This window comes from Dasypus novemcinctus, chromosome 2 (genome assembly GCF_030445035.2).
Source record: "Dasypus novemcinctus isolate mDasNov1 chromosome 2, mDasNov1.1.hap2, whole genome shotgun sequence".
Taxonomy (NCBI): domain Eukaryota; kingdom Metazoa; phylum Chordata; class Mammalia; order Cingulata; family Dasypodidae; genus Dasypus; species Dasypus novemcinctus.
Window position 1 is genome coordinate 15,534,341 of NC_080674.1, and position 23,107 is coordinate 15,557,447.

General features: G+C 43.2%; 1 protein-coding gene across 3 annotated transcripts in view; it reads left to right on the top strand.

Annotated features, from left to right (window-relative positions):
- Window positions 1-1,622: 1,622 nt before the first annotated feature.
- Window positions 1,623-23,107, top strand: part of OTULIN (OTU deubiquitinase with linear linkage specificity) — a 36,499-nt gene continuing 15,014 nt past the window's right edge. Inside the window, exons 1-4 of one of the 3 annotated variants that reach the window (XM_023588021.3) lie at window positions 1,623-1,968; window positions 12,764-12,840; window positions 17,809-17,903; window positions 20,940-21,083. In XM_023588021.3, coding sequence (XP_023443789.2) covers window positions 1,811-1,968; window positions 12,764-12,840; window positions 17,809-17,903; window positions 20,940-21,083 — 474 coding nt within the window. In that variant the 5' untranslated portion in view covers window positions 1,623-1,810. The remainder of the gene's footprint in view (window positions 1,969-12,763; window positions 12,841-17,808; window positions 17,904-20,939; window positions 21,084-23,107) is intronic. The other 2 variants (XM_004455785.5, XM_023588020.3) reach the window with 2 other exon arrangements.

The window sequence follows — 23,107 nt, forward strand, 5'->3', positions numbered from 1 at the left end:
CTTTCAGGGAGGATCAAGCACAAACTCCTTATTTGGCTAACAAGGTTCCACATGGCTAGCACCCCTCTTCCAGTTTCATCTTTCAATAAAATTCCCTGCTGCTCACCTATATCTGCAAGAGCCATCCTGAACTACCTGCAGGTTTCCAAATTGCTCACGCTGTTCCATTCCTCCTTTGGGCCTATGCCTCTTGCACCCATGACTACTACATATCTTTAGAGACTATTCCTCAACTCCATCCCAGAGATGAAACATTTCACCTAGTGATTTTGAAGTCTGTTACTATTTTCCCTTAGTTTTTTTTCCCTCTTATATAAAAATTTTGAGAAGCAGATGTGGCTCAAGCAGGTGAGCACCTGCTTCCCACATGAGAGGTCTGGGGATCGGTTTCCAGTGCCTCCTTAAAAAAAACAACAACAAGCAAAACAAATGAAAAACCAACTCAAGAGAGTCGTTAAGACTCAGTGATTGAGGGAAGCAGATGTGGCTCAACTGATAGAGCATCTGCCTACCATATAGGAGGTCCAGGGTTCAAACCCACGGCCTTCTGGCCTGTGTGGTGAGCTGGCCCACATGCAGCGCTGCTGTGTGCAAGGAGTGTCATGCCAGGCAGGGTCCCCCCGTCCCCCCTCCACGTAGGGGAGCCCCACACGCAAGGAACGCACCCTGCAAGGAGAACCACCTCGGGCAAAAAAAGGGCAGCCCACCTAGGAGTTGTGCCACACACACCAGAGGGCTGACGCAGCAAGATGATTCAATAAAAAGAGACATAGATTCCCAGTACCGCTGAGAATGCAAGCAGTCACAGAAAAGGACGCAGCAAATAGACACAGGAGAGCACACAATGGGTTGGGGGGGGGGAGATAAATAAATCCTTTTAAAAAAAGACTCAGTGGTTGAGCCCAGGCTTCCCACATAGTAATAGGTCCTTGGCTCAATTCCAGGTCCTCTGTACCTCAAAAACAAACAAAACAAAAATTCTTTTCAACTTGAGAGAACATAACCACGGACTGTGGTGCACCTGCTCAACTGAGTCCAAATGAACCAGCTGGCCCCTTCATTCCCCCATCCCCAGGGCGGGGGTGGGAGGGCAGTTAACTACCAGCCCTGGAGTTACTGGGAACAACGCTGACCTCACATCAAAAGCCAAAGACCCCCGGACACCGACTGAGTAAGGAGAAGCGAGGGGGAAGGTGTCATCTCGGAATTGCGACCGGGGAAGGCCAGCGAAGCCGCACCACCACCCAGTCTGCCCACATCCTCACTTTACAGTTGAGGAAACCCCGGAGGGTGGACGGTGAACGCTCGGAAATCCAGTGACACAACCAGGTGCCCAAACACGTTGGCGCCCTCGCCCCCAAGGCCGACCTTTCCGCCTCTTCCCCAAAGCTCCCGCGCAAAGGACGCTTCCGCCACTGCGTCCCGACCTTTCACTCTGGCTCTCGCCAGGGCGAGCCAGCAAACAGACGACGAAGGCCCTACCACGTACTGTAAACGAACCAGCGGCACCGGCGCGGAGCATGCGCAGTGGCCTCAGGCGCGGGCGTTTCCGGCCGCCGAGCTCTCGGTCTGCGCAGGCGCAAATGAGTTGTGGTGGCGCGCTTCTAGCTCTTCCGGACCGCGCCTCCTCGCCGTGGGTCAGAGGCTGAGGGGCGGGTCGCAGTGACGCGCGCGGAAGCGATCTGGGGACCCTTGGCAGAATCCCAGGCAGCAGAGCTGCCGGGGCGACGGCCGGGCGCCCCCACACACGGGCCCGGGTCGTTCGGAGCCGGCCAGAGCCTTCGGCGCCGGCGCCGCGGCGGGCGGCCGCATGAGTCGGGGGGCCATGCCCCAGCCCGGGTCGTGGCCCGGCGGGAGGTGCGCGGAGAAGCTGGCGCGGCAGGCGGGCGCCGCGGCCCCGGGCCCCCCTAGAGCCGCGGCGCGGGAGGGCGGGCAGCCGCGGCCGGCGAAGCGGTGCCCGGCAGAGCAGTGAGTCCGGGAAGCGGGGATCGCGGGCGGCGCCTGGGGCGGCGGGAGCCGAGGGGGCGCCGGGCTCGGGTCCCCTCCAGAAGGTCTTGGGGAGACACCAGAAGGCAGCTGGGGGTTGGCAGCAGAGCGCCTTTTGGCCTCTTCCAAAAGGACCTTCCGGTCGTCGGCGACAAAGAGGAATTTGAAGACACTTTTGTCCAGAGTCCTTGTTCAGATGTTTTTCCAGGATGCTTCTCTCACAATGCTGGGGATACAGCGCCGCCTTTTTTGACATCTGCCTATCTCCCAAATTAAAACTAAGAAAGCCCCAGAATCTTGGGAAACAAACCCAGGATGCATTTTATTTTATAAATAATTCCCAGTAAGGTTGCCCTTATCACAGCCACACAGACCGAGCCACGCGACGTACTGGTTCTTGGAAGGCCGAGTCTGTGCCGGCTTGATGGTCGTCTCACCTGTTGGACAGACTTTGGACAGAATCTCACCCAATTCTGTTTGAACCCTTTAGTGGCTTGATTAGTTAGCCTTTCCTTTATATTTAAATACGGTTTATACTGGACTGCTAAAGAGGGAGACATACATCTGTAGTGTTAATGCCTGCAAGTGCGTGGGGGTGGAAGTACAAGATAACTTCAAAGGTGAAACCTTTCCACACTTTGAAGTTCCAGGCACAAATGAATGCCTTTGGCATTCCTGGATTAATGAAACCACTCAACCAGTTTGATGTCTAATTGGCCCAAAAGTTGAATTGTGAGGTGTGTTAAAGATAAGCCTTTCCAGCTCCCCCTTCCCCTTTATTTCCTAAAAAGGGGTCCTTTGGTCCTTTATGCAAATACTGTATAATAATAATTTCATTTGCATGGAGCTTTATAGTGGGTTTCACATTCTCATTTATTGAGCACCAAACCCCTTGGGATCACACTAATGGGCCAATCACTGGGAAAGGTTTAGAGTTGGAGGTCTCAAACTCCTGCTCCCAGGAGCTAGGCAGGAACCTAAGTGAGAGAAGCTGGCCTGGTGTAGCCCACCACGGGACCTGGAGAGCTTGTGCCCCTCTCTGTTGGGGGCCTACAGTTGCTGGATCTTCTCTCTTTAACGAGTTCAGGTAGTCTGACTTTCATTTGCAATCTGATTTTTAATTAGTGGCACCTAATTTTTTTTTCTTTTTTCTATAATTAAAAACACTGCAGGCCCAGATGTGAGCTGATCTGGCCCGTGGATGCCCATTGCTTTCTGCAGAGGGTTAAGTAGGGGAGTCCCTTGTCTCTGCCCCTCCACAGTCAGCCACGTGCAGTTCCTGGGTATTGCTGCAGGGCCTGGCTGCAGCTGCCTTCCTCTCACCCCTCTGGTCTGAGACACGTCCCTGGTTAGATGCCCTGCCCTTCACTGGGACACTACACCTCAGCCTCGGCCTCAGGGTTTCATGCCCCTAAGTGATGCAGACACTTTAAAGCCCAGAACCACATTCCCAAAAGTCCGTGGCCATTCTTACTTGGCAAGCTTTCCTGCTGGACTGAGTGCCCGGGGAAAGGGGTTGTAGGGGGTGGGAGCACTCTTTCCTGATGATAAGTTTTTGTGGCATAAGTGCTTCCCCTGTCTAATGTCTGTAGAATTACAGACTGAAAGGAATCATAAAACCCCATCCTAGGCTTCTGTTTTCTGAAAATGAGTCTCAGATTCATTAGGCACAGCTTGGCCAGGTTGACACAGGCTATAGGTTTCAGGGCCAGGTGCTTCCTCAGCAAAACCAGGCAGAAGGACGTGATTTATAGCAATGGCAAACTTCAAAAAAAAATTTTTTTCCAAGGTAGATGTTCCAGTTTGTGGTTTATTTACCAGCTTGATTTCTTTTTCTTCCAGCTTTGTTGATTTTGATTAATTCCTTCCCATTTAATAAGATGGCTGAAACAAGGGAAGGAGATACATATAAATTTCAGATGTTGACTTTTGAACCTCACACTTCGTTTTGGGCTTTCTAGTCTATTTCCATCTTTTTGGGTCAGGGGTATACAGGTAGTGGGGCTATTTCTATTTTCTTATGCGCCAGAGAAAGTACTACTTCATAAGCATTATTTAATATATAGTTTGCAATAATTTCCTGCATGATGATGCATGCAGCCTAATAGTTGAGTCTAAACTTAAATAGTGTAATACCTGAATTGGGGCTTAAAATACTTTTTAATCCCTGTGGTTTTCTGTAATTTAAGCCAAGGCCTTTCTTTACATGGGGAGTTGGGTTTTGCCATGCATGAGAGTTAGGTAAAGTCTCTGCACCTGGAAATAGGAAATATCATGTAATTGCAGAAGTTTGACATATCCTGTGGAGGCATTTTTAATACATTCAGTGGATGACAGTAATTATGAATACAAATCGTAGCCCAGCTTTTTTAGCCATTATGCACTTTGAATGTGACTTGGGTGTGGTGTTTTGTTGGGAAGGGATGGCTCATTTCCTGGGCAGTACAATGGGATGCTCTAATTCTTTTTAACTAAGTTCACATTTCAAGAGGGGGAAATTGGTGGGAAAGGGAGACATAAAAACCACCTCCACAAGCTATTTGATAAATCTTTATTTTATTTTATAATCAGCCAATCTCAGAGCTGTAGTTGTCTGGCATCTCCCGGACAAACCTAAGGATAGCTCATAAGAGGACCAGACCGAACTGACTTTTCTTGAAGCTCTCTTACTGCTCCTATCAGCAGGTCTCCTGTGCTCCACCCCGGCCCCTCCATCCCCAACATTTAATCCTCAGACTGCGTCCGCCTCTTGCTCTCAGCACAGCTAATCCTTGCTAACTTCCTTGAGGACCAAGACATTGTTAGGTGGCCAGGCCAGAAGTACTTGGTGAATTGAGAAGTGAGCCTATGTCATAGCTCTTTTGTTGGCCTGATGGTGGGATAGTGTTTGAATCTGGGGGTTGAGGGCTAACTGTGTCTGTGAACATTTGTCAGTGAACATCTCTGGAATTAAAGGCAGATTTTAATGTGTTCTTTGTTTTTTGGAGTCGTTCCTTTGAAAGCTGTGGATTCTCAAAGGGACTGTGAATAAAAAGAGAACGTTAAACCGTTCTTTTTGAGTGTTGCTAATCATACTATTTTGTCAATGTGTTTTCTGCCCTACCTCATGCCTTCCAGCTGCTGGGGGATAGGTTAGGGTATGTTTGATGTGGGGGTAGCAGCTATGCCTCCTGCCTGACCTGTGCCTGCTCTAGAGCCTGCTCCAGGGTCTCCTCTGGAGCTGAGAAGTCGCTGAAAATCAAACCTCATTGTTGAGAGTGGCAAGTCACATGGAGTGTGAGCTGGCCATGGGAAGGCCACTTATGGAAGCAGTGTGGAGTTTTGGCCTGGGTGCCGGTACTTTCTTTCATTTGATGAGTTGTTTGCTCTCTCTACAGTTTCCATATGGTGGTTAAAAGCTGGATGGAGTGGTCTTTGTTTTTCCTGTGCCTGTGTGGGAAGGTGTGTTTGTGTCACCCTGGTTGACACTGTCTTACCAGCACTGTATGGGCCCGTAGTCCTATGGAACACACCAAGTTAAGCACTAATTGCAGGGCTGAGGTCCAGAGAACTGAACAAAGCTATACTCAGTTTAGGTGATTAAGATGCTAAGGGGAACTTGGCACAAAGACTCATCATGGTGAATGATTAAAGCTCTTACCTTTGCGTATATTTTAAAGTTTAATTTTTTTTCTTTTACATGCTTATTTGAATCAGAAATTGAAAAACTGTCTTCACAGAAATGTCTTCAGCCTTACTGGACTCTGTATTTTCAGGCCAGAATTCTTGGTTCTTGAGAATGGTATAATTTTGTTTATATATGGTGAGCATTTTTAATAAGTTCTCAAAACTATTTTGTTGTGTGGGTCTTTGGAGCAAGAGGTTTCAGGTATAATTTAGTATGCAATATCATATAATGCATTCACTGCCTTAATATTAAGCATAGAATATTTCATCTCTAGCGTAAGGTAAAATAGGTAAATACCATTTAATGGGAACTTGAAAATATACCTTTCAAAGTAATGTTATGGTTACTTAATTCTGAATTAAGAATTTTCTAAGTAGAAATCATTAGCATTTTGATTTTAAAAACTAACTCAACTATGTAATTGAATGTGACTCAAATGGCAGGATCCCAGAGAAATCAAGTCACATTTAAAACTTTGTTTTACCTTTCATATTTTTCTAGCAATCTTTAAGTTTTCTCAAAGGAAACCTTTTATTCCCCCTTTGCTGTTGAGGTCATCTAAGTCTGTTTGTTTCTGGACTTTAGTGGGGTCTTTCATGCCAAATAGTGGCCAACCCCAACCCCCGCCCCAACTTGACATTTATTTATGTCCAAAAGGTTGCCAGTTTTCTGGAACTGTTCAGCATCACAGATTTTATCTTATCTTGTAACATCCCCTTTCCTTTTATTGTTTTATTGTCTTCCTTTCCCATAACAAAAATTAAAACCTTATCTCTAGCTATTTCATGTCCCCAACTTTAGATGTGATTTCATTCTTTCTTTATTTTCAGCTATAATATTTTGATTTTTATTATTATGAGCTTCTGACATTAAAAAATAATAAAGCAGGAGTTTATTGAGTGAAGTTTTTTTTTTTTAAAGAACCAATAATTTTAATTTTTTCAGCAGTTTGTCCTATTATTAATGGATATATGAATATTCTATTCTGGCTAGGAAATGAGTTCCTTTCTGACCATATTGATTGTACCTCATTGCTTAACCTTAACACTTAATCCTCTATCCAAGCAGATAGAGTTTTAGAATCATTTTAAGTATGGCATTTAAGAAAGAACATAGAACAGGTTCCATTTGTCCTTGGTGGCCATGGAAGTTAGCAAATACTCTTGTACAGGATCTGAGCAAAGTCCATTAGTTGCTAAATCAATTGAGTATACCCTGGACCTCCCGTTCATCAGTTTCTGCTTTGCTTCTTTTGCATATCCTGATTTACTTCTTTTTATTTCCAGTAAGCCTCTTTCTGCTTCTCTCTTCCCCTTGCATTCAGTTCGGCTGTTTGTTTCTTTGCCTTTGCCTTCCTGTTGGCCTTTGCAGGTGTTTGTGCTTGAGGCCGTCCTGAATAATGCCTGTTGAGAGGACCTCCTTTGGTCACTTGTGTTGCTACTGCACATGGGTCATCTGGTAGAGTAAGAAGGAAGAGAACAACAGTGGGGCCAAAGATGCGTGCAAATTGCCTGAAGTATGATTTTTTAATGACAACCAAGTAGATCTTGTGTGTCTCGTCCAGTCCTCTCATTTTGAAGATGAGGGAACTGAGGCCAAAACTAGGGGAGTAGCTTGGCTCAAAAACGTGCTTCTGAACATATTATGAAAGTGATCCATGTATGTGCCTATTTTACAGGATCAGAAATTTTCTTTTATTTGGTAGAGCTACGAAAGAGGCTGAAAGATGACAAACTTGTGAGAAAACTAGCACATTTATTTATTTTTTATGTTAGCTATTTGATGCATAGTGAACCTGGCTTCCGTTTGCTTTTACCTCTGGCATGGACTTAGAGGGTGACATCACTCGTTTTACTTGAAACCTCCCTGGAGTTAGAACACATGGAAAGTACCCTTTCCCTAATATTGTCCCCTCACTCCCACTACATTTAAAAAACCGTGCATACCCACACGCATACACTCACACCTTTAGAGAGGAACCAAAAAGGAACAAGAAAGGGACATTGGGCAAATTGTTATTAATAAGCTGCACCAGTGGAGATAGTGTGAGACTTAATACAATAGCCGACTTGGAGTGCCAAGTGTTTTATAGGTGTTAGGTTATTTCTCACAACTATCCTATCAGGTGAATACTCTTACTGTCCTTACAGGTGAGAAAACTGAGCGCTGTAGTTGTTTTCATTACAATGGCATACATCTAGCTAGTAAGGGCTGGAGTGTGGCATGGTCAAGCGCAGGCAGTCTAACTCCACGCAGCACCACATGGGCTAGGCAGGTGACAGGTGGAGGGTTTGTGAACCCTTCAGGCAGAACAAATCACATGTGTAAAAGTGCAGGGTAGTGTTGGTCAGATGTTTGGACTAAAGTGTGGGTTGTGTGTAGGGAAGACATGGCGTAAAGGCTAGCCCAGTGGCTGAGGTCCAGATTAGACTTCCGTTTCCATGTGTTTGGGAGCCATGGAAGGTTTCAGGAGAGCGTGGGAGAAGTACATTAGACTCCCACCTTTGTCTGCCTTTCTCAACACCCCCTTTTCTCTCTTTCTCTGACCCCATTATCTTTTCCCCAGCAGTACTAGGCCATGCCCTAGAAGCTGGGGTGATAAGGAAATTGGTATTGGTGGTTCTTCCAACTTTGACTTAGTTTTTTTGTCTTTTTTTTTCTTTTTCCCTGCCTGACACCTCATATCTGGAGCTTCCTCCCTTGTGTGAGGAAGGGGAAGAGTGTAGGGAATTGGGGGTGTGATTACTTCTTGGGTGGACCTCAGCCAGTGAGTCACCTGTACGCTCTGAAGTACTTGGTACCTCCAGTGCCTGAGCCTTGCTGGGTTACTGACTTGCCCTCCAGCAGACTTTCCTCCATTGACATGGACACTTCCCCTCCATCCTTTACCACTCCATCTTCCACTTTCTGATTTTTTAGGGTTTCACATGCCTCCTGGTTTCAGCAAAGATAGAGTTGCTGTTTTTGTTTTCTGTCATTGTCATTTTCAGGTGAATCTTGAGAGGGAGAAGTCTTGTTCTTCAACTTTTTCTAGCACCTAGCTGGCTTTTCTCTTCTTGCACCTAAGTAGACTCTTGTTAATTCAGTACATGAGACTAGAGACTCTTTAGACCAGGAATTCTTAAACTTTTTTTTCCACAGTCAGGTGAAATGAATACTACTGTAATTTATTTATTGCATACATTCATAAGTGAAGGAAATGCCAGATTTCAGTTAGAGGTCAGAGAAAATTAAGATAATAAGTTGATTTTTTTTTTTTTCTGTTCAAGCTCACAGACCCTGAAATCTTTCCAGGACCCCCAAGGGATCCTGATTAAGATCCCCTGCTTCAGACTCTAGGGAACTAAGTAATGAGTTAGAATTCATGAATAGTAGTGGTGTCATTTAAAAAAGCAGGGCCTGGTGTGGGAGAAAATTGGTGGCTGATTGAATGTGGGGCTGCGGGCAGGAGAAGAGTAAGGAAGATTTTCAGCTTTAGGGCCTTAGAGTAATTGATGCTCTCTTAGCCTTGTTTTTAAAGAGTATTTAGTAGTATTTTTATAGTATAATAAAATTTGCTTGTGACATTAAAAAGCTTTGTTGGGAAGCAGACTTGGCCCGGTGGTTAGGATGTCCATCTACCACATGGGAGGTCCACGGTTCAAACCCCGGGCCTCCTTGACCTGTGTGGAGCTGGCCCACGCTCAGTGCCGATATGCGCAAGGAGTGCTGTGCCACGCTGGGGTATCCCCCGCATAGGGGAGCCCCATGCACAAGGAGTGCGCCCCATGAGGAGAGCTGCCCAGCACAAAAGAAAGTTCAGCCTGCCCAGGAATGGTGCCACACACATGGAGAGCTGACACAACAAGATGACTCAACAAAAAGAAACAGATTCCTGTGCCGCTGACAACAACAGCAGTGGACAAAGAAGAACGCGCAGCAAATAGACACAGAGAACAGACAACTGGGACAGGGGGGAAGGGGAGAGAAATAAATAAATCTTTAAAAAAAAAAAACTTTGTTGGCAGTTGGCCTGCATCCCTATATAATTGCTTCTCTTAGTACTATTTCCAATCTTAAAACTTGGTAGACTCATAGCCATAAAAACTCATTTGTCCTTTCCAATTCCCCCTTTCATTCAGATCAAAAAGCATTTTTAACTCCTGGTATTATATGTAGACTGCTATATTCTGCTGGTCTGAGTTGACCCTTTTATTCAAGGTCATTTTCTAGTTACATCATCAGCTGGTACTTGGTAGTAATTCCTCGGCGCCAGGGAGGCTTATCCCTGGGAGTCTTGTCCCATGCTGGGGGGGAGGCAACACATTTACATGCTGAGTTTGGCTTCGAGACTGGCCACATTTGAGCAACACAGAGGCTCTCAGGAGGTAACTCTAAGGCACCCTGCAGCTGTAGGCCTTGTTCTTATTTCAGGTGCACAGGCTTACAAGCATAGTCATTAGTATCAAGGGCTCATTGTTGGACCTTCCTTCTTTTTTGGTCTTTACTGTTGCACCTGGGGGATTGTTGCTGTTCCTTTAGGGACTGTGGTAGAGCTCCCCTGACTAGGAACTCAGCACTCCCTCAGTTGTTTTTAATTGAAACCACTATGAAAATATTCAAACGGGAGGTTATCAGAGGTGTTGCCCTTATGCACACCTGAGCAGAGTCCCAGAGACAGATAAAGTAGATACAACCCCAGGTATTGGTTCTACTGAGGGCTACAGAGACCCACAGGTTCTATGGTCATGGCAGATGGAGTTCAGTGCCATGCCAGTTGGCCCTACTTTGCAGTTTGTGTTTCTTTGTGATAGAGCTGGACTCAGATGTGATCTTCGTCCACAAGCCTGTCCTGTTACTTTTACCGGAACTGTAGTTGGTGCTGGGGTTTAATGTATACCCAGGAGACCTGAATCTCTGGACTGACCATGTGATAGCCAGGCCCTGAGCCTCAAGAGACTTGCAACTCCTACACTCTGGTTTATTGGATTTGCCTCACTCAGCTAACATGGAGGTGAAGAAAGTCAACCACCACACCAGGGAGCCAAGAGTGCCTACAACTGAAAGCAGGAGAATTGCATGCAGCATCCATATGGAATCTAAGCCCCCTCTTGATATAGATGTGGAGTGGACACAACCATTCTAAGATCCACAGGATGGAGGAATAGAGTATGGATTAGAGTGGACTTATTGATATTCTGTTTATGAACTATTGTGATTAGTAATCGAAGAAAATGTGGCATTGGTGTGGAGAAAGTGGCCATGGTGGCTGCTGGGGGTATGGAGTGGGAGGAAGAGATGTGATGTGGGAGCATTTTCGGGGGTTGGAGTTGTCCTGGGTGGTGCTGCAGGGACAGTTACCGGACATTGTATGTCCTCCCATGGCCCACTGGGTGGACCATGGGAGAGTGTGGGCTATGGTGTGGCCCATTGACCATGAGGTGCAGCGGTGCTCAGAGATGCATTCACCAAATGCAGTGAATGTCTCATGATGATGGAGGAGGTTGTTATGAGGGGAGGAGTGGGGTGAGGGGGGTGTGGGGTATATGGGGACCTCATATTTTTTTTAATGTAACATTAAAAAAAAAGACAAAAAAAACTTGCTAGAATCATCTCAGAAGCTTCACTAGTAAGGCTGCATGCTCATATACCTAGAGATATATTTGAGGTGTTAATGGAGGTTACACATAAAATGAGCTCTGCCATATATCAGATGGATTGGTGCAAAATGTCTGATTTAAAGTAAAAAACTCTGACATAGTTTATCAGATTGTTATCATATAGGGAAAAAAATGGAAAACGGATGTGGCTCAACCAATTGGGCTCCTGTCTACCATATGGGAGGTCCAGGGTTCAATGCCCAGGGCCTCCTTGTGAGGGCAAGCTGGCCCACACAGTGAGCTGGCCATGCGGAGTTCCAGCCCATGCGGGAATGCGGCCCTGCACAGGATAGCCGCCCTGCGTGGAGATGCCACCTCTTGCAGGAAAGCTGCCCCATGCAGGAGTGCCAGCTTACAGAGTGCTGGTGCAGCAAGATGATGCACCAAGAGACACAGAGGAAAATAAGAAGACGCAGCAGAATAGGGGAGCTGAGGTGGCGCAAGAGCGTAATCGCCTTTCTCCCACCGGGAATTCCCAGGATTGGTTCTTGGAGCCACCTGATGAGAATATAAGCAGACACAGAACACAAAGTGAATGGACACAGAGAGCAGACAACAGGGGGAATGGGGGAAATGGGGCGGGGAGAAATAAATTTAAAAAAATAAATCTTAAAAAAAAAACGTGATAATTTTAGTGACTTAGGATTTTTTTAACCAGTGTTCCTCTTTCCCTTCTTCCCCGCTCCCTCCCAGATAACTGCTAATCTGCTGTCTACTTTTACAAAGTTGCTATTTCTACTTATTACTTACAAGTGATATATAATATTGGTGCTTATATGCCTTGCTTATTTCACTGAACATAATGTTTTTAAGGTTCTTCCATGTTTGTAACACGTCTTAAAGCTTCTTTCTTATGGTTGAGTAGTATTGCATTGTGTGTATATACCACCTTTTTGTTTATCCGTTTATTTGCTGATGAATACTTGGGGTTATTTTCACCTTTTGGCTATTGTACATAATGCAGCTGTAAATATTGGTGTTCAAGTATCTCTTTGAGACCCTGTTTTTACTGTATTTGCTTATATACCCAAATTGTAATTGCCAGGTCGTATGGGAAGTCTGTGATTAACTTTTTGAGGAACCACCATATTGCTTTCCAAAGTGGCTGTTCAATTTTACACTCCCAACAATTCCAATTTCTCCACATCTCTCTAACAATTGTTTTCCATTTAAAAAAAAGTAGCTACCCTTGTGGGTGTGATGTGGTAGCTCATGGTTTTGATTTGCATGTCTCTACTGGCTAATGATATTGAGCATCTTTTTGGCCACTTGTATGTCTTCTTTGGAGAAATGCCTATTTTAGTCCTTTGTCTATTTTTTTAATTGGGTTGTCTTTTTGTTATTGTAAATGTTCTTTATGTATACTGATTATTAAGCCCTTATAAATTTTTAAAAACCATTGTCTGTGGTGATAAGAGGGAAAATGTCAGTGCAACAGATTTTTGAAATGTCTCATTTCATGTGATTTCAGTGAGGAGGACATGTATCGTGCTGCAGATGAAATAGAAAAGGAGAAAGAATTACTTATACATGAAAGAGGGTCATCAGGTATGTTTGGGATTGTTTTATTCATAGTATTCTTATGGTTTATAGTAGAAAGTACAAGTACAATAAAATTGCTGTACCCATTATAAAATAAAATATTAAGGCGTATTTCCTAGGAACCATTTTTATGTTTATGGTCTTATCTTTATCAGATTATTCATTTTGCTGAAGTATGCTGGAGGAAGAATATTTCCTGAAGTTTTAAAATTTTAATGCAAATATTCTTTCTTAGTTCTTTCATATCTTTTTGCACCTTTGAAGATGGTTCTGTTTAATGTCCTGACACTTCCCTCTCTCAGTTATTGATTTCCTTATAACCTTAGAGGGAGAATTCATATTGGAAGTGCACTTTTCATTTCAAATTGGATGACTGGCTCTCTGCCCCTGCGCATGCAGATGGTCATGCGAAGCAGATTGAATTATAAGGAAGAACCATCGTGGGTTCAGTGGCACTAATTCATCATTTCTCAATTTTATATCCATATTTGTTCTCTATCATGCCTTCTGCCCTGGCCCTCCCCAGGACCAGCTGCTGGGATTCTTGCTGGGGTTCCTGCAGGCGCGGCCAACAGGGCTGTGTGGGGAGAGGCACATCCTTCTTCCTAGCCTCATGCAGGAGCAGAGTTGGGGTACACCATAGTTAATTCACAAATGGCATTTTCTCTGTCATTGCCTGTGTAATAAATGTTGTTCTGATTTGTTTTGAGAACTAGCTTCTGTTTACTTTTTGATCAACAAAAACATTATTGTACATGTAATTAGGAACAAATAATACACAGTGGAGTTTGATTTCTGAGTCTTCCTCACTAGGAACTGATGAAACACTTAATTGTGATAGCTGAAGGAGATGCTCTTTTAGTAATCCAGTCCTGGTGTGTTTCCTGGGCCACTGTTCCTGTCCTACATGGAATTTCAGAGGGTGCCTGGTCTTTACTGCTGCAGCTGCTCAGAATTCACTTAGGCTGTAAAGTCCTCATTAGTCATATTCGTAAGGAGAAAGTGCTGAAAGCTGTTGCTTATTACTGCTCTATTTGGAGAGACCTCTTGTTTTCTCTTTGATTCTGCAGCCTCCGTGTTGTACAGCATTGTGGCCTAGGCAGGCTTTTAGCTTTTTGGTGGGACTTGTAACTCTGAGGTTAATGTGGATTCCCTTTACATTCCTTCTGGTATCTTGGTCCTTCTGCGTTCATTGTCTTTTCCTGAATTACATCCTCTGGAGGTGCCTTGCAATAATGATTTCTTGCTGGTAAGCTGTCCATAGATTTATTTATTTCACATTTTTTCTTGAATAACTCCAGATGAACAAATTTTTTTCTCTGTAATTCTTTTGAAAATTTTATTTCATTATCTTCTGGTTTTTGTTGTAGCTGAAACCTACTGTCAGTCTAATCCTTGGTAAATAATCTCTCTTTGTCTTTGGTGGTTGGCAGTTTCTCTTTGGTATAAGCATGGATTTTTTTTTTTTTTAATCATGTTGCTTGGGATTTCTTTTTTTCTTGAACTGAGGATTTGTAGTTTTAATTCTGGAAATTTCTCAGTTGCCATTTTGAGTATTGTCTTTTTTCCTATTCTCCCTTTTTTTCTCTTGCTGGAACTATTTAGATGTTTATTGACCCTCATTCAATCATCTAAGGCTCTTAGCCACATATCCTTTCATTCGTTGTGTCTTTTTGTCACTCTTGCTTTCTGGGTAGTTTCTTCAGATCTATTTCTTTTTCTTTTTCTTTTTTTGGAAAAGTTCTGTTTTCCCTCCAAAGTTGCCTTGTTTCTTTTGAAAGTGTGCTGCTCTTTGCTCATGATTTCTTATTCCCTCTTATTTCTTTAAGCATACTCTATATCTGATGATTGTATTATCTGAAAATCCTGGGAATCTAATTATGCCATTTGCTATCTTTGTCTGATTTCTTGTTTCTTCAGAGTTGGGGTTATAAGCTCAGTTTCTGCTTCTGCTTTTCTGGGTAGAGCACATGCAGCCTGACTTGAGGGTGAGAGAATGTGACCTTGTTTTGGCCACCTACCTTGTGCAACTTTATACTCCTTTCTAGACTTGAGTTTACAGGGTCTCATAAGTAGTCTAAAAAGTATGCCTTGCACCTCTAAGAAGACTGGCCTGTGGCTGTGAATTCTGAGGGAGATTCCCATGAACCCAAGCCAGACAGAAAGTTTCTTCTCTCTTTGATGATGAAGAGAGTTTTTAATTTCCCACCTAGGCTAGGGGTCAGCAAACTCTAGCCCATGGGTCAGATCTCACCCACTGCCTGGTTTGTAAATAAGGTTTTATTGGACTTGTTCATGTGCATATTGCCAATAGCAGCTTTCACACTGCATTGGCAGGGCTGGGTAGTTGTGAGGGACCTTATGGCCATCAAAGTGTAAATGATTTATCTCCGTCCTATTGCAGAAAAAGCACAGAAAGATCTGTGCGGTAGTCCACGCTCTCTGATTGAGAGTCCACCTCTTTGTAGGGGTCTGGGTTTTAACTCCCCACTTTCTAGGGTCTGAGTCCTCCTTTCTGTCAGCTATTTTTTTGGCTTCTGTAGTCTACTTCGATTTTAGCTCCCTCCCCCCCCCCCCTTTTTTTTTTGGCCATTCTTTTCTGGAAGCATCAGAGTCTGTGCTTTCAGCAATTAAACAAAAAAAAAGGGACTGTTGTGGATTGTCAGCTGCTTGAGGTCAGGCACTGCCTTGCCCTGCATCTCTGTCTACATCTCGAGCCTCTTGCATGGCAGGTAGTAGCTGTTGGAGTCCTCCCCCCAGCCACAGTAGCAGAATGGGAATTTATGTATCATTTTGTTGAGAACAACTGTGCAAGTACCCAATTTCCCCAGCCCTCCCTGCCTCATGCAGGCATCTGATTCAACCCTGAACTGTTGTTGTCTCTGGCCTGGATCCTTGGCCCTGTGTGAGGCCTCCTGCCTTTTCAGCTCAGTTCTAAGATTGGGGGATAGAGTCTTATCTCGGTGGGCAAAGGAGTGAGTCGGGTGAGCTAGGAGAGCAGGAAAGCTGGACTTTCTTCCTGGGGAGTTTCTTCATGACACTCTCTGTCCAGGCTCACATGATGCCTGGTGGGAGAATGTGGCCCAGTAAATGACCTGGCCTCTGGATATTTGCCTTTCCTCGTGCTTTGTGGGGAGGTGGGTGGAAAGGCAGATATGTGGAAACACTTGCCTCCACTAAGGACACTCAAAAGATCTTTCTTGCATATAAAAAATAAAGTGTCTGTTTGAGGATTGGCTGTGCAGCATTGGTGCTTGTAGTCTCTGCATATATCTGTGCTTGAGGAGTTTCTTTCATGTCTAAGCCAGTCCCAGCTTATACCACAGATAAATGTATCTGTTATTTGTATTATTTATAAATATAAATATTATTTGTATTTATTTACTTTATAAAAGGATTTACAATGAGATACTAGAACATAGTCATTTCTTGACTGGATTTCCCTACACTGCAGGGAGAGTTAGGGCTCCCACTGTGTGTTCCTTTAGCACTGTGGCCTAGTCATCCCAGCATCCATCACACCCTGCATTTAATTGCCTGTGTCTTCTCTTTAGTAGTCAATAAGCCCATTTGAAACAGAGCCGGAGTCTTTGTCATTCTCCTATTCCTAGTTCAATCCTTGGTACTTATTGGACATTCAGTAAATTTTCGTTGAGTTAAATTGAATATAAGAGTTCCAGTTTATATACAACTTGCTCAGATGTGAATATGTTGTGGGCTATTCCTGTGTTTATATATACGAGTTACATCCCTTAACATCTATCTCTTCAATTATTTAAAGAGGAATTCAAGATGTGCTTGTGAATTTAGCTTACTTTTTTCCTAAAACACACAAGAACACACACATTTCCATGCATTCATGTATACCAGAAAACCAAATCCCACACCTTCTAAGTATGGAAAATCTAGAGCCTTCTTTTTTCTTTAAACTGTATCATTTGTTTGACTCTCAGTTATGTTTTTAATTTCTGGGGATGTATCATTAAAGTTAAAGAATGTTGAAGGCTCTGTTATTTTCTCATTTATTATTGACAACTTATAACCTTTTGGAATCAGGGAAGGATATAAATAAAGACAAATATTATTTTTCCTATAGTAGGTATCCTCTCTGTTTAAAGACTGAAGAGATAATTACAAATCATTAAATTTATTTTCTCATAACTTAGATTACGGTATCTTTAATTTGACAAGAAAAGTATTCAGAGTAACCTCTGTGGCAGTACATTCAACCAGGAATGTAGCTGAAAGCGAAACAAAGTCCCTGCCCTCAAGGAGCTTATGTTTAATGGTGTTTGTGTGGGGAGTGAGGGTGTGTGTGTGTGGGGGGGGCACAGAAAAATGAATATGTTAGGTGCTGGTGAGCATTTGTGAAGAAAAACAAAAGAGCTTAAGGGAATAGAGGGAAGGTTTGTGGTATTGTGATGATAGGGATATCAGGTGATATTTGAGTAGAGGCCTGCATGGAGTGAGGGAGCAGCCCTGCAGGAATCTGGGGCAGAGTATCCCGGGTGTGTTGAGGAGTATCTGGGAAGGCTCCAGGGCCCTGGAGGAGCATAGTGTGGGCAGTGGTGGGAGCTGAGGCCAGAGAGGCAGTGGGAGCCAGGTCAGGTGGGCCCTGTATGTAGGTAAAGACATTTTGCTGGGTGGGGTGGGAAGCCACTGGAGAGCTCAGAGCCCAGAAGTGATGTTTACCATTTGGCTAATGTTTTAAATGGGTCACCTTGCTTACCATGTAGGGTGTGGTGACAAAGGAGACCCCATGGAAGATGCCCTCTATCCTGTGGTTATCTAGGAGAGAGGTAACCTAGGCATGATGGTCCAGACCAGGGTGGTAGGCATTATGGGATTCTAGATGTTTTTGGAAGGAAGTGAAAGAGAAAGTAAGGAATACAGTGACTCCTAAGTAAAGCAGTGCCATTGTACTCCTTAGGTTTTGTTTCCTGATTTTCTTGGTATTTTTTGATTCCTTAACAGAGCTCAGATTAAGTGTAGCTCCTGAAATGGATATCATGGACTACTGCAAAAAAGAATGGAGGGGAAATACGCAAAAAGCAACATGCATGAAAAAGGTATGCCAAATATGTGCACATATTTCAGTCTTTGTAATTGTCTGTTATTAGTTATTATTTAATATGTCCACTTATATTTTTAGAAGTTAGTTATGGCAACTGCTGTCAGACTTTGTAAATATTGGTGTTCTAATTTTAGAGATGAGGAAATACCCCAAAGATAAAGGACTTGTTTAGTTACAGTATTAATATAGAACCAGCATCTGTTTTCAGTAACTTAATTTCTTTGAAAAATGCGTAAGTGACTTGCTGTTGAGAGTTGGGCCAGCCATTGCTTGTCCCCTGGGGTCATTTGGGAATGCCTCTTTTGGCCTGGTGTGTAAGCCTCCTGGATGGCATCCAGAGCTGCTTCTGAGCCTGGCTGATTCCACACCCATCCCGGGTTTGTATATGCACCTTTCAGTCCTGGGGTCTAGAACCCTACTAGATTCCCTCTGCAGAGGGCTCTGAAACCTGCTCCCTTCCATTAGTGTGTCCCAGGGGCTGTCTGCTCCCAGTCCTATTGCACAGATTGGCAACCCTGAGGTCCATGACTGTAGGACAACATTGGGATTCCCCATAATGTGATGCTGCTGGGACTTTGGGCTGATTCTGTTCAAAGAGAACAAGTGTTAGTTGCTCATGTCAACTACCTTGACTCCTCTTAGCAACCAGTTGAGCAGCAAATCCTGTAAGTTCTAATGCCTGTAAAATGTATCTAGAATCCACCGTTTCTTTTTTTTTTTAAATTTCTCCACCCCCACCCCCAGTTGTCTGCTCTCTGTGTTAATTCTCTGTGTGTTCTTCTGTGTCTGCTTGTATTCTTGTCACTGGCACCTGGAATCTATGTCTTGTTTTTGTTGCGTCATGTTGATACATCAGCTCACCATGTGTGCGGCGCCATTCCTGGACAGGCTGCACTTTTTTCCTGTGGAGCGACTCTCCTTGTGGGGCACACTCCTTGCACGTGGGGCTTCCCTAGGTGGGGGAGACTCTTGTGTGGCACGGCACTCTTTGTGTGCAGCAGCACTGCACATGGGCCAGCTCATCACATGGGTCAGGAGTCACTGGGTTTGAACCTTGGACCTCCCATGTGGTAGGCAGGCGCCATATCCGTTGGACCAACTCTGCTTCCTGAGAATCCACCGTTTCTTATTACTAGGTAGAACCATGTGAAATTGCTAGTATTTGGCCATTTTTGATCTACAAAAAAAAGCAGTTTCAACTTACTACTTCCACCACCTCTTGTAACTCTTGGATTATATATATACCATTTGCTGATTTTTGTATTGGAATCATTTATATTGTGAGTTCGAATACACTCCTTGTGAAAAGTACGGGAGATATGGACCTGCCATATATTATAGAAATACTTTCCAAATTTTGTTTTTTTCAGTTGTTTACTATCTTGCATATTTTAATGGAAAAGAATAAATGATACTTTATTCTTTTCCTGAGAGCTTATTTTTGTAGAAAACTGTTGAACTTTTCACCAGGCACCTGGACTGTCCATGCCTGTGCTGAAATGGGCTGACATTAGTCAGAATGTAAGTTGCCATTTTTAAAACTCAGAGCACAAATGTCAGCTGTGTTCCCTGCAAGTGTGGTATGTAGACTTTTTGTGTCTCTAGCACTTGTTAGAGAATGTAATCATGAAATACCCGGACTTTCAGTTCCTACCAGAGGTTAAGATCATTATTGTATAAGATAATCAGCCACTTTTTAAGATTTTACAGCCTCCAGTCTTGTGTTGAATTAGATATCTAAGAAGCGAAGAATCTAAACTAGCTTCCCTGGAAATGCTTTCACTGACTTGTAATTATATTGTGTGATTTTGGTCTCCTTAGAGAATCTGTTTTAACAGTTGATGTTGTAAAGACTGTAATCAGATATCTACTGAGTTATCCAAATGTTCCATATTCAGAACTCATGCTAAAATCATTCCTTTATGGGTTCATAGCAGGAAAAGATTTGATCCTGCAGCTGGACTCTTTCAGTGATCAAATAATCAAAGCCATGCCAGTTAGAAAAGCCCCATGTCAGCCCCACTGCAGTACTAGAGCATTGCAGCTTTGATCTCATGTCTTAGTTGTCCAAATATATATATCTCCTTTAGTGTGGTTATTTTTTTGTGTGTAAACCCAAGTTTAAAAAGTTGGGTTCACCTCTGAAATAGCATGCGTAATTGGTGCATTTCAAAGGGTGCAGGTGCAGTTGCATTAGCCATGCTGAGGAAGCGGGGTGATCCGGAGCTCACCACAGGGAAGAGTTGCCCAGCAGCAGACATGCCCCCTGCCTGATGGCCCTTAGTGTTGCAGCCACTGGGCTGCTAAGTAAAAAAGCTGTTCTCAGAATTTTATTATTGGAAAGGAGTACTGGGGGAACGTTCTCTCCAGCATGTTCTTTCAGAACACCCACCTGTGACTTGACTTGAGCAGAGTCTAGCTGGAGAAAAGGGGTGGTTACAGGTGCCTGCAGATCAGAGTCCCTAGGATTTCCTAGTGCCATTTCGTGCATCTGCTTCAAAATTGTCCCTTTGGATGGCTGTTTTGAGTGATTGAGCATGTCATTGAACATTTTCATTTCCTAATTTCACTTCTAGACTGAACAAAAAATGACACTTCGATTCTATTTTTTTAAGTTTATCAGAATTATCCAGACATGCTCTAGTATGTAGACTTTTAAAAATATATACTGTGAAAACTTGAGATTTTCCTATTTTCTTTTTAATATGATTATATGAACTTAGTACACCTCTCACTGCCCCCCTATATCTTCATTAAAGCCTTTAGGGTCAAATTTAAACTCAGATTAAACCCTTCAGAATGTTATATCAATAAGTGAGTGTTAAAACAGTTCCTTAGAAAGGGATGTATAACTCAATTTTGAGGGTGACAGATGTTTTCATAATACTTGCTTTGTTTCATATATAAGCTTTTTCATAGGTTACATATGCTAAGTTTACACGGTATTAACATTTGATATTCTCTTTTTTTTTTTACTGCACTGTCTAAAGTCAGTAATGACCATTTTGGACTGTTCTGTATTTTCACACAGGGTTACGAGGAAGTTTCGCAGAAATTCACCTCCATAAGGCGAGTCCGGGGTGATAATTACTGTGCGCTGAGGGCCACGTTGTTCCAGGCAATGAGCCAGCCGGCCGAGCTGCCCCCCTGGCTGCGGGACCCGGAGCTCATGCTGGTACGCTGCTGCTGCAGGTTTGAGTCTACAATGTTTTGACTGTTTTTTTTGTGAGGAGACTTCCCCTTTCTGCCATGTTGCTTGCTGATGACTTCAGCACATACATTTTTACTCAGTTTTGTGTGGGTGTGATGAATTCACATTGTATAGTGGCCAAAAATAATTGGTATTTTCCAGATGAGAAAAATGATAAAACTTATTTGAACAGTTCAGCTGAATTAGAGAGCAGATTTATAGGGTTTGTAAAAAGCAGTCTGTAAAAAGTCCTTTGGAGGACTTCAATTTTGGTATTTATGTCAAGTGGGCCATCTGTTTTACTATTTGAGAACCTGCCAGGGTTTTTAGTTCTAGTTGCAAATCAAAAAATAAGTGGTACCCTCTGCATAATGTTACAATTGGCTTAGAAGGTGGCTGAACGGCAGCAATGGAAGAGAAAGAACTAAGGTCCCTCCAAGGGAGGGAAGGAGCAGGGGCTGCCTCCCAGGCTTGGCTCTCATCATTGTTTTAAATCCACAACTTGGTGATATACTGGGAATACTGTGTCTATGAGACAGATCAGATAAGGCCATGTAATAAGTTGTGTGAGCGAATATCCCCAAAGATTTTGGTGGGCAGGAGTGATTGCCCAATATGACATTAATTGAAAGAAATTCTAAAGTCCTTTGTTTAAATTTTAAAAAATACATGGCAGAAGTGCTGGCTGGGGGAAATTTGCCTTAACAGCAATTTATGAAGAGGAAAGAAGGACCTCAGAATTTTAATTCCTTGCAAGCTGGAATGGACCTGCACAGAATCTGATGTCCAGCCATGAGAGCTCAACCCAGCTGTAGTCACCAGGCCATGGTGTCTGAAACACAGGCAGCGAGGGTCCCATCTTGAACTAGGCTGGTCATATCTCAGCTTAGTGCAGCTCTGTGCCTGTATCCTTAGGAGCCAATGAGATTGTGCCCAAAATAACTCACCGCATCTTGGCAATGATTGAAGGGGCTGGGCTGGAAAAAAGAAGATTTTGATAGGAAACTGGTTGCCAGACAGGATGTTTGGATGTCTCTTTGGTGGACACAGGGTCACGTGGCTCCGGAGGACAAAACCTCAACGACAGTGGGTGGAAGATTCCACCTTTCTGTCTGCTCTGATTATCCATTTTATAAACCAGCATAGAAGCAACACACTTGTATGAACTATCAAAATTTGTCTACCAATGTGATTTTCTTTTAAGTAAAGATTGTATGTCATCATAAGTAGCCTTCCCAGTATTACCTTATTTTCTTTTTATATAGAGGCAAAGAAATTTAATATGCTAGGCTCTTTTCTCCTTTGCAAATCATGACATTTATTAGTAGTGAAATATTTCAGAAATTGTTGGTCAGTGAACAAAAGCATGCCTGGAGATGAGACGCTGCTAGGGAAGCAAGCTTAGAGCCGGAACTTGCTTTATAAATTGTGACATAAAATTCTCCTCAATTTTAGGCTGAATTTTCATTTTGAGCCTGTACTTTTAAAAAATGTTATTTCATTGTGTTACTTATATAAAATAAGATTTCCCATTTTAACCATTTTTACATGTACTATTCAGTGATATTAACTACATTCACAATGTACTATCTTTAAGCCTTTACCTTTAAGGGCTTTAGCTTTAGGGACTTAATTGACATTGGAATTTGAGTTTTTATACTTATCCAGAAACAGTGGTACTAGTAATATCTTAAGTAATTAAATACATCAAATATGTCCTATAAAAGTAAAGCACAATGACCCTTTTCTTTTACTAACAAGATGCATTTGGGTAAGATGATTTGCCATATTAAAAATAGTTTAGGTAGATTACATTCGGTTTCAGATTGGTATTAGGTTATGTTGCGTGCAGGATCTGTGGGGCTTTGAGGTGGTTTTCCTGACTTAGAGTAATGTGAAAATACTTTTTTTTCTCAAGTACTTTTTCCAGTTTCTTCCCTTTTCTTGTATATATCAGCCAAGAAAAAGAATTTTTTCTCTTGGGAGCACAGTCTGATTAGTTGGCCATA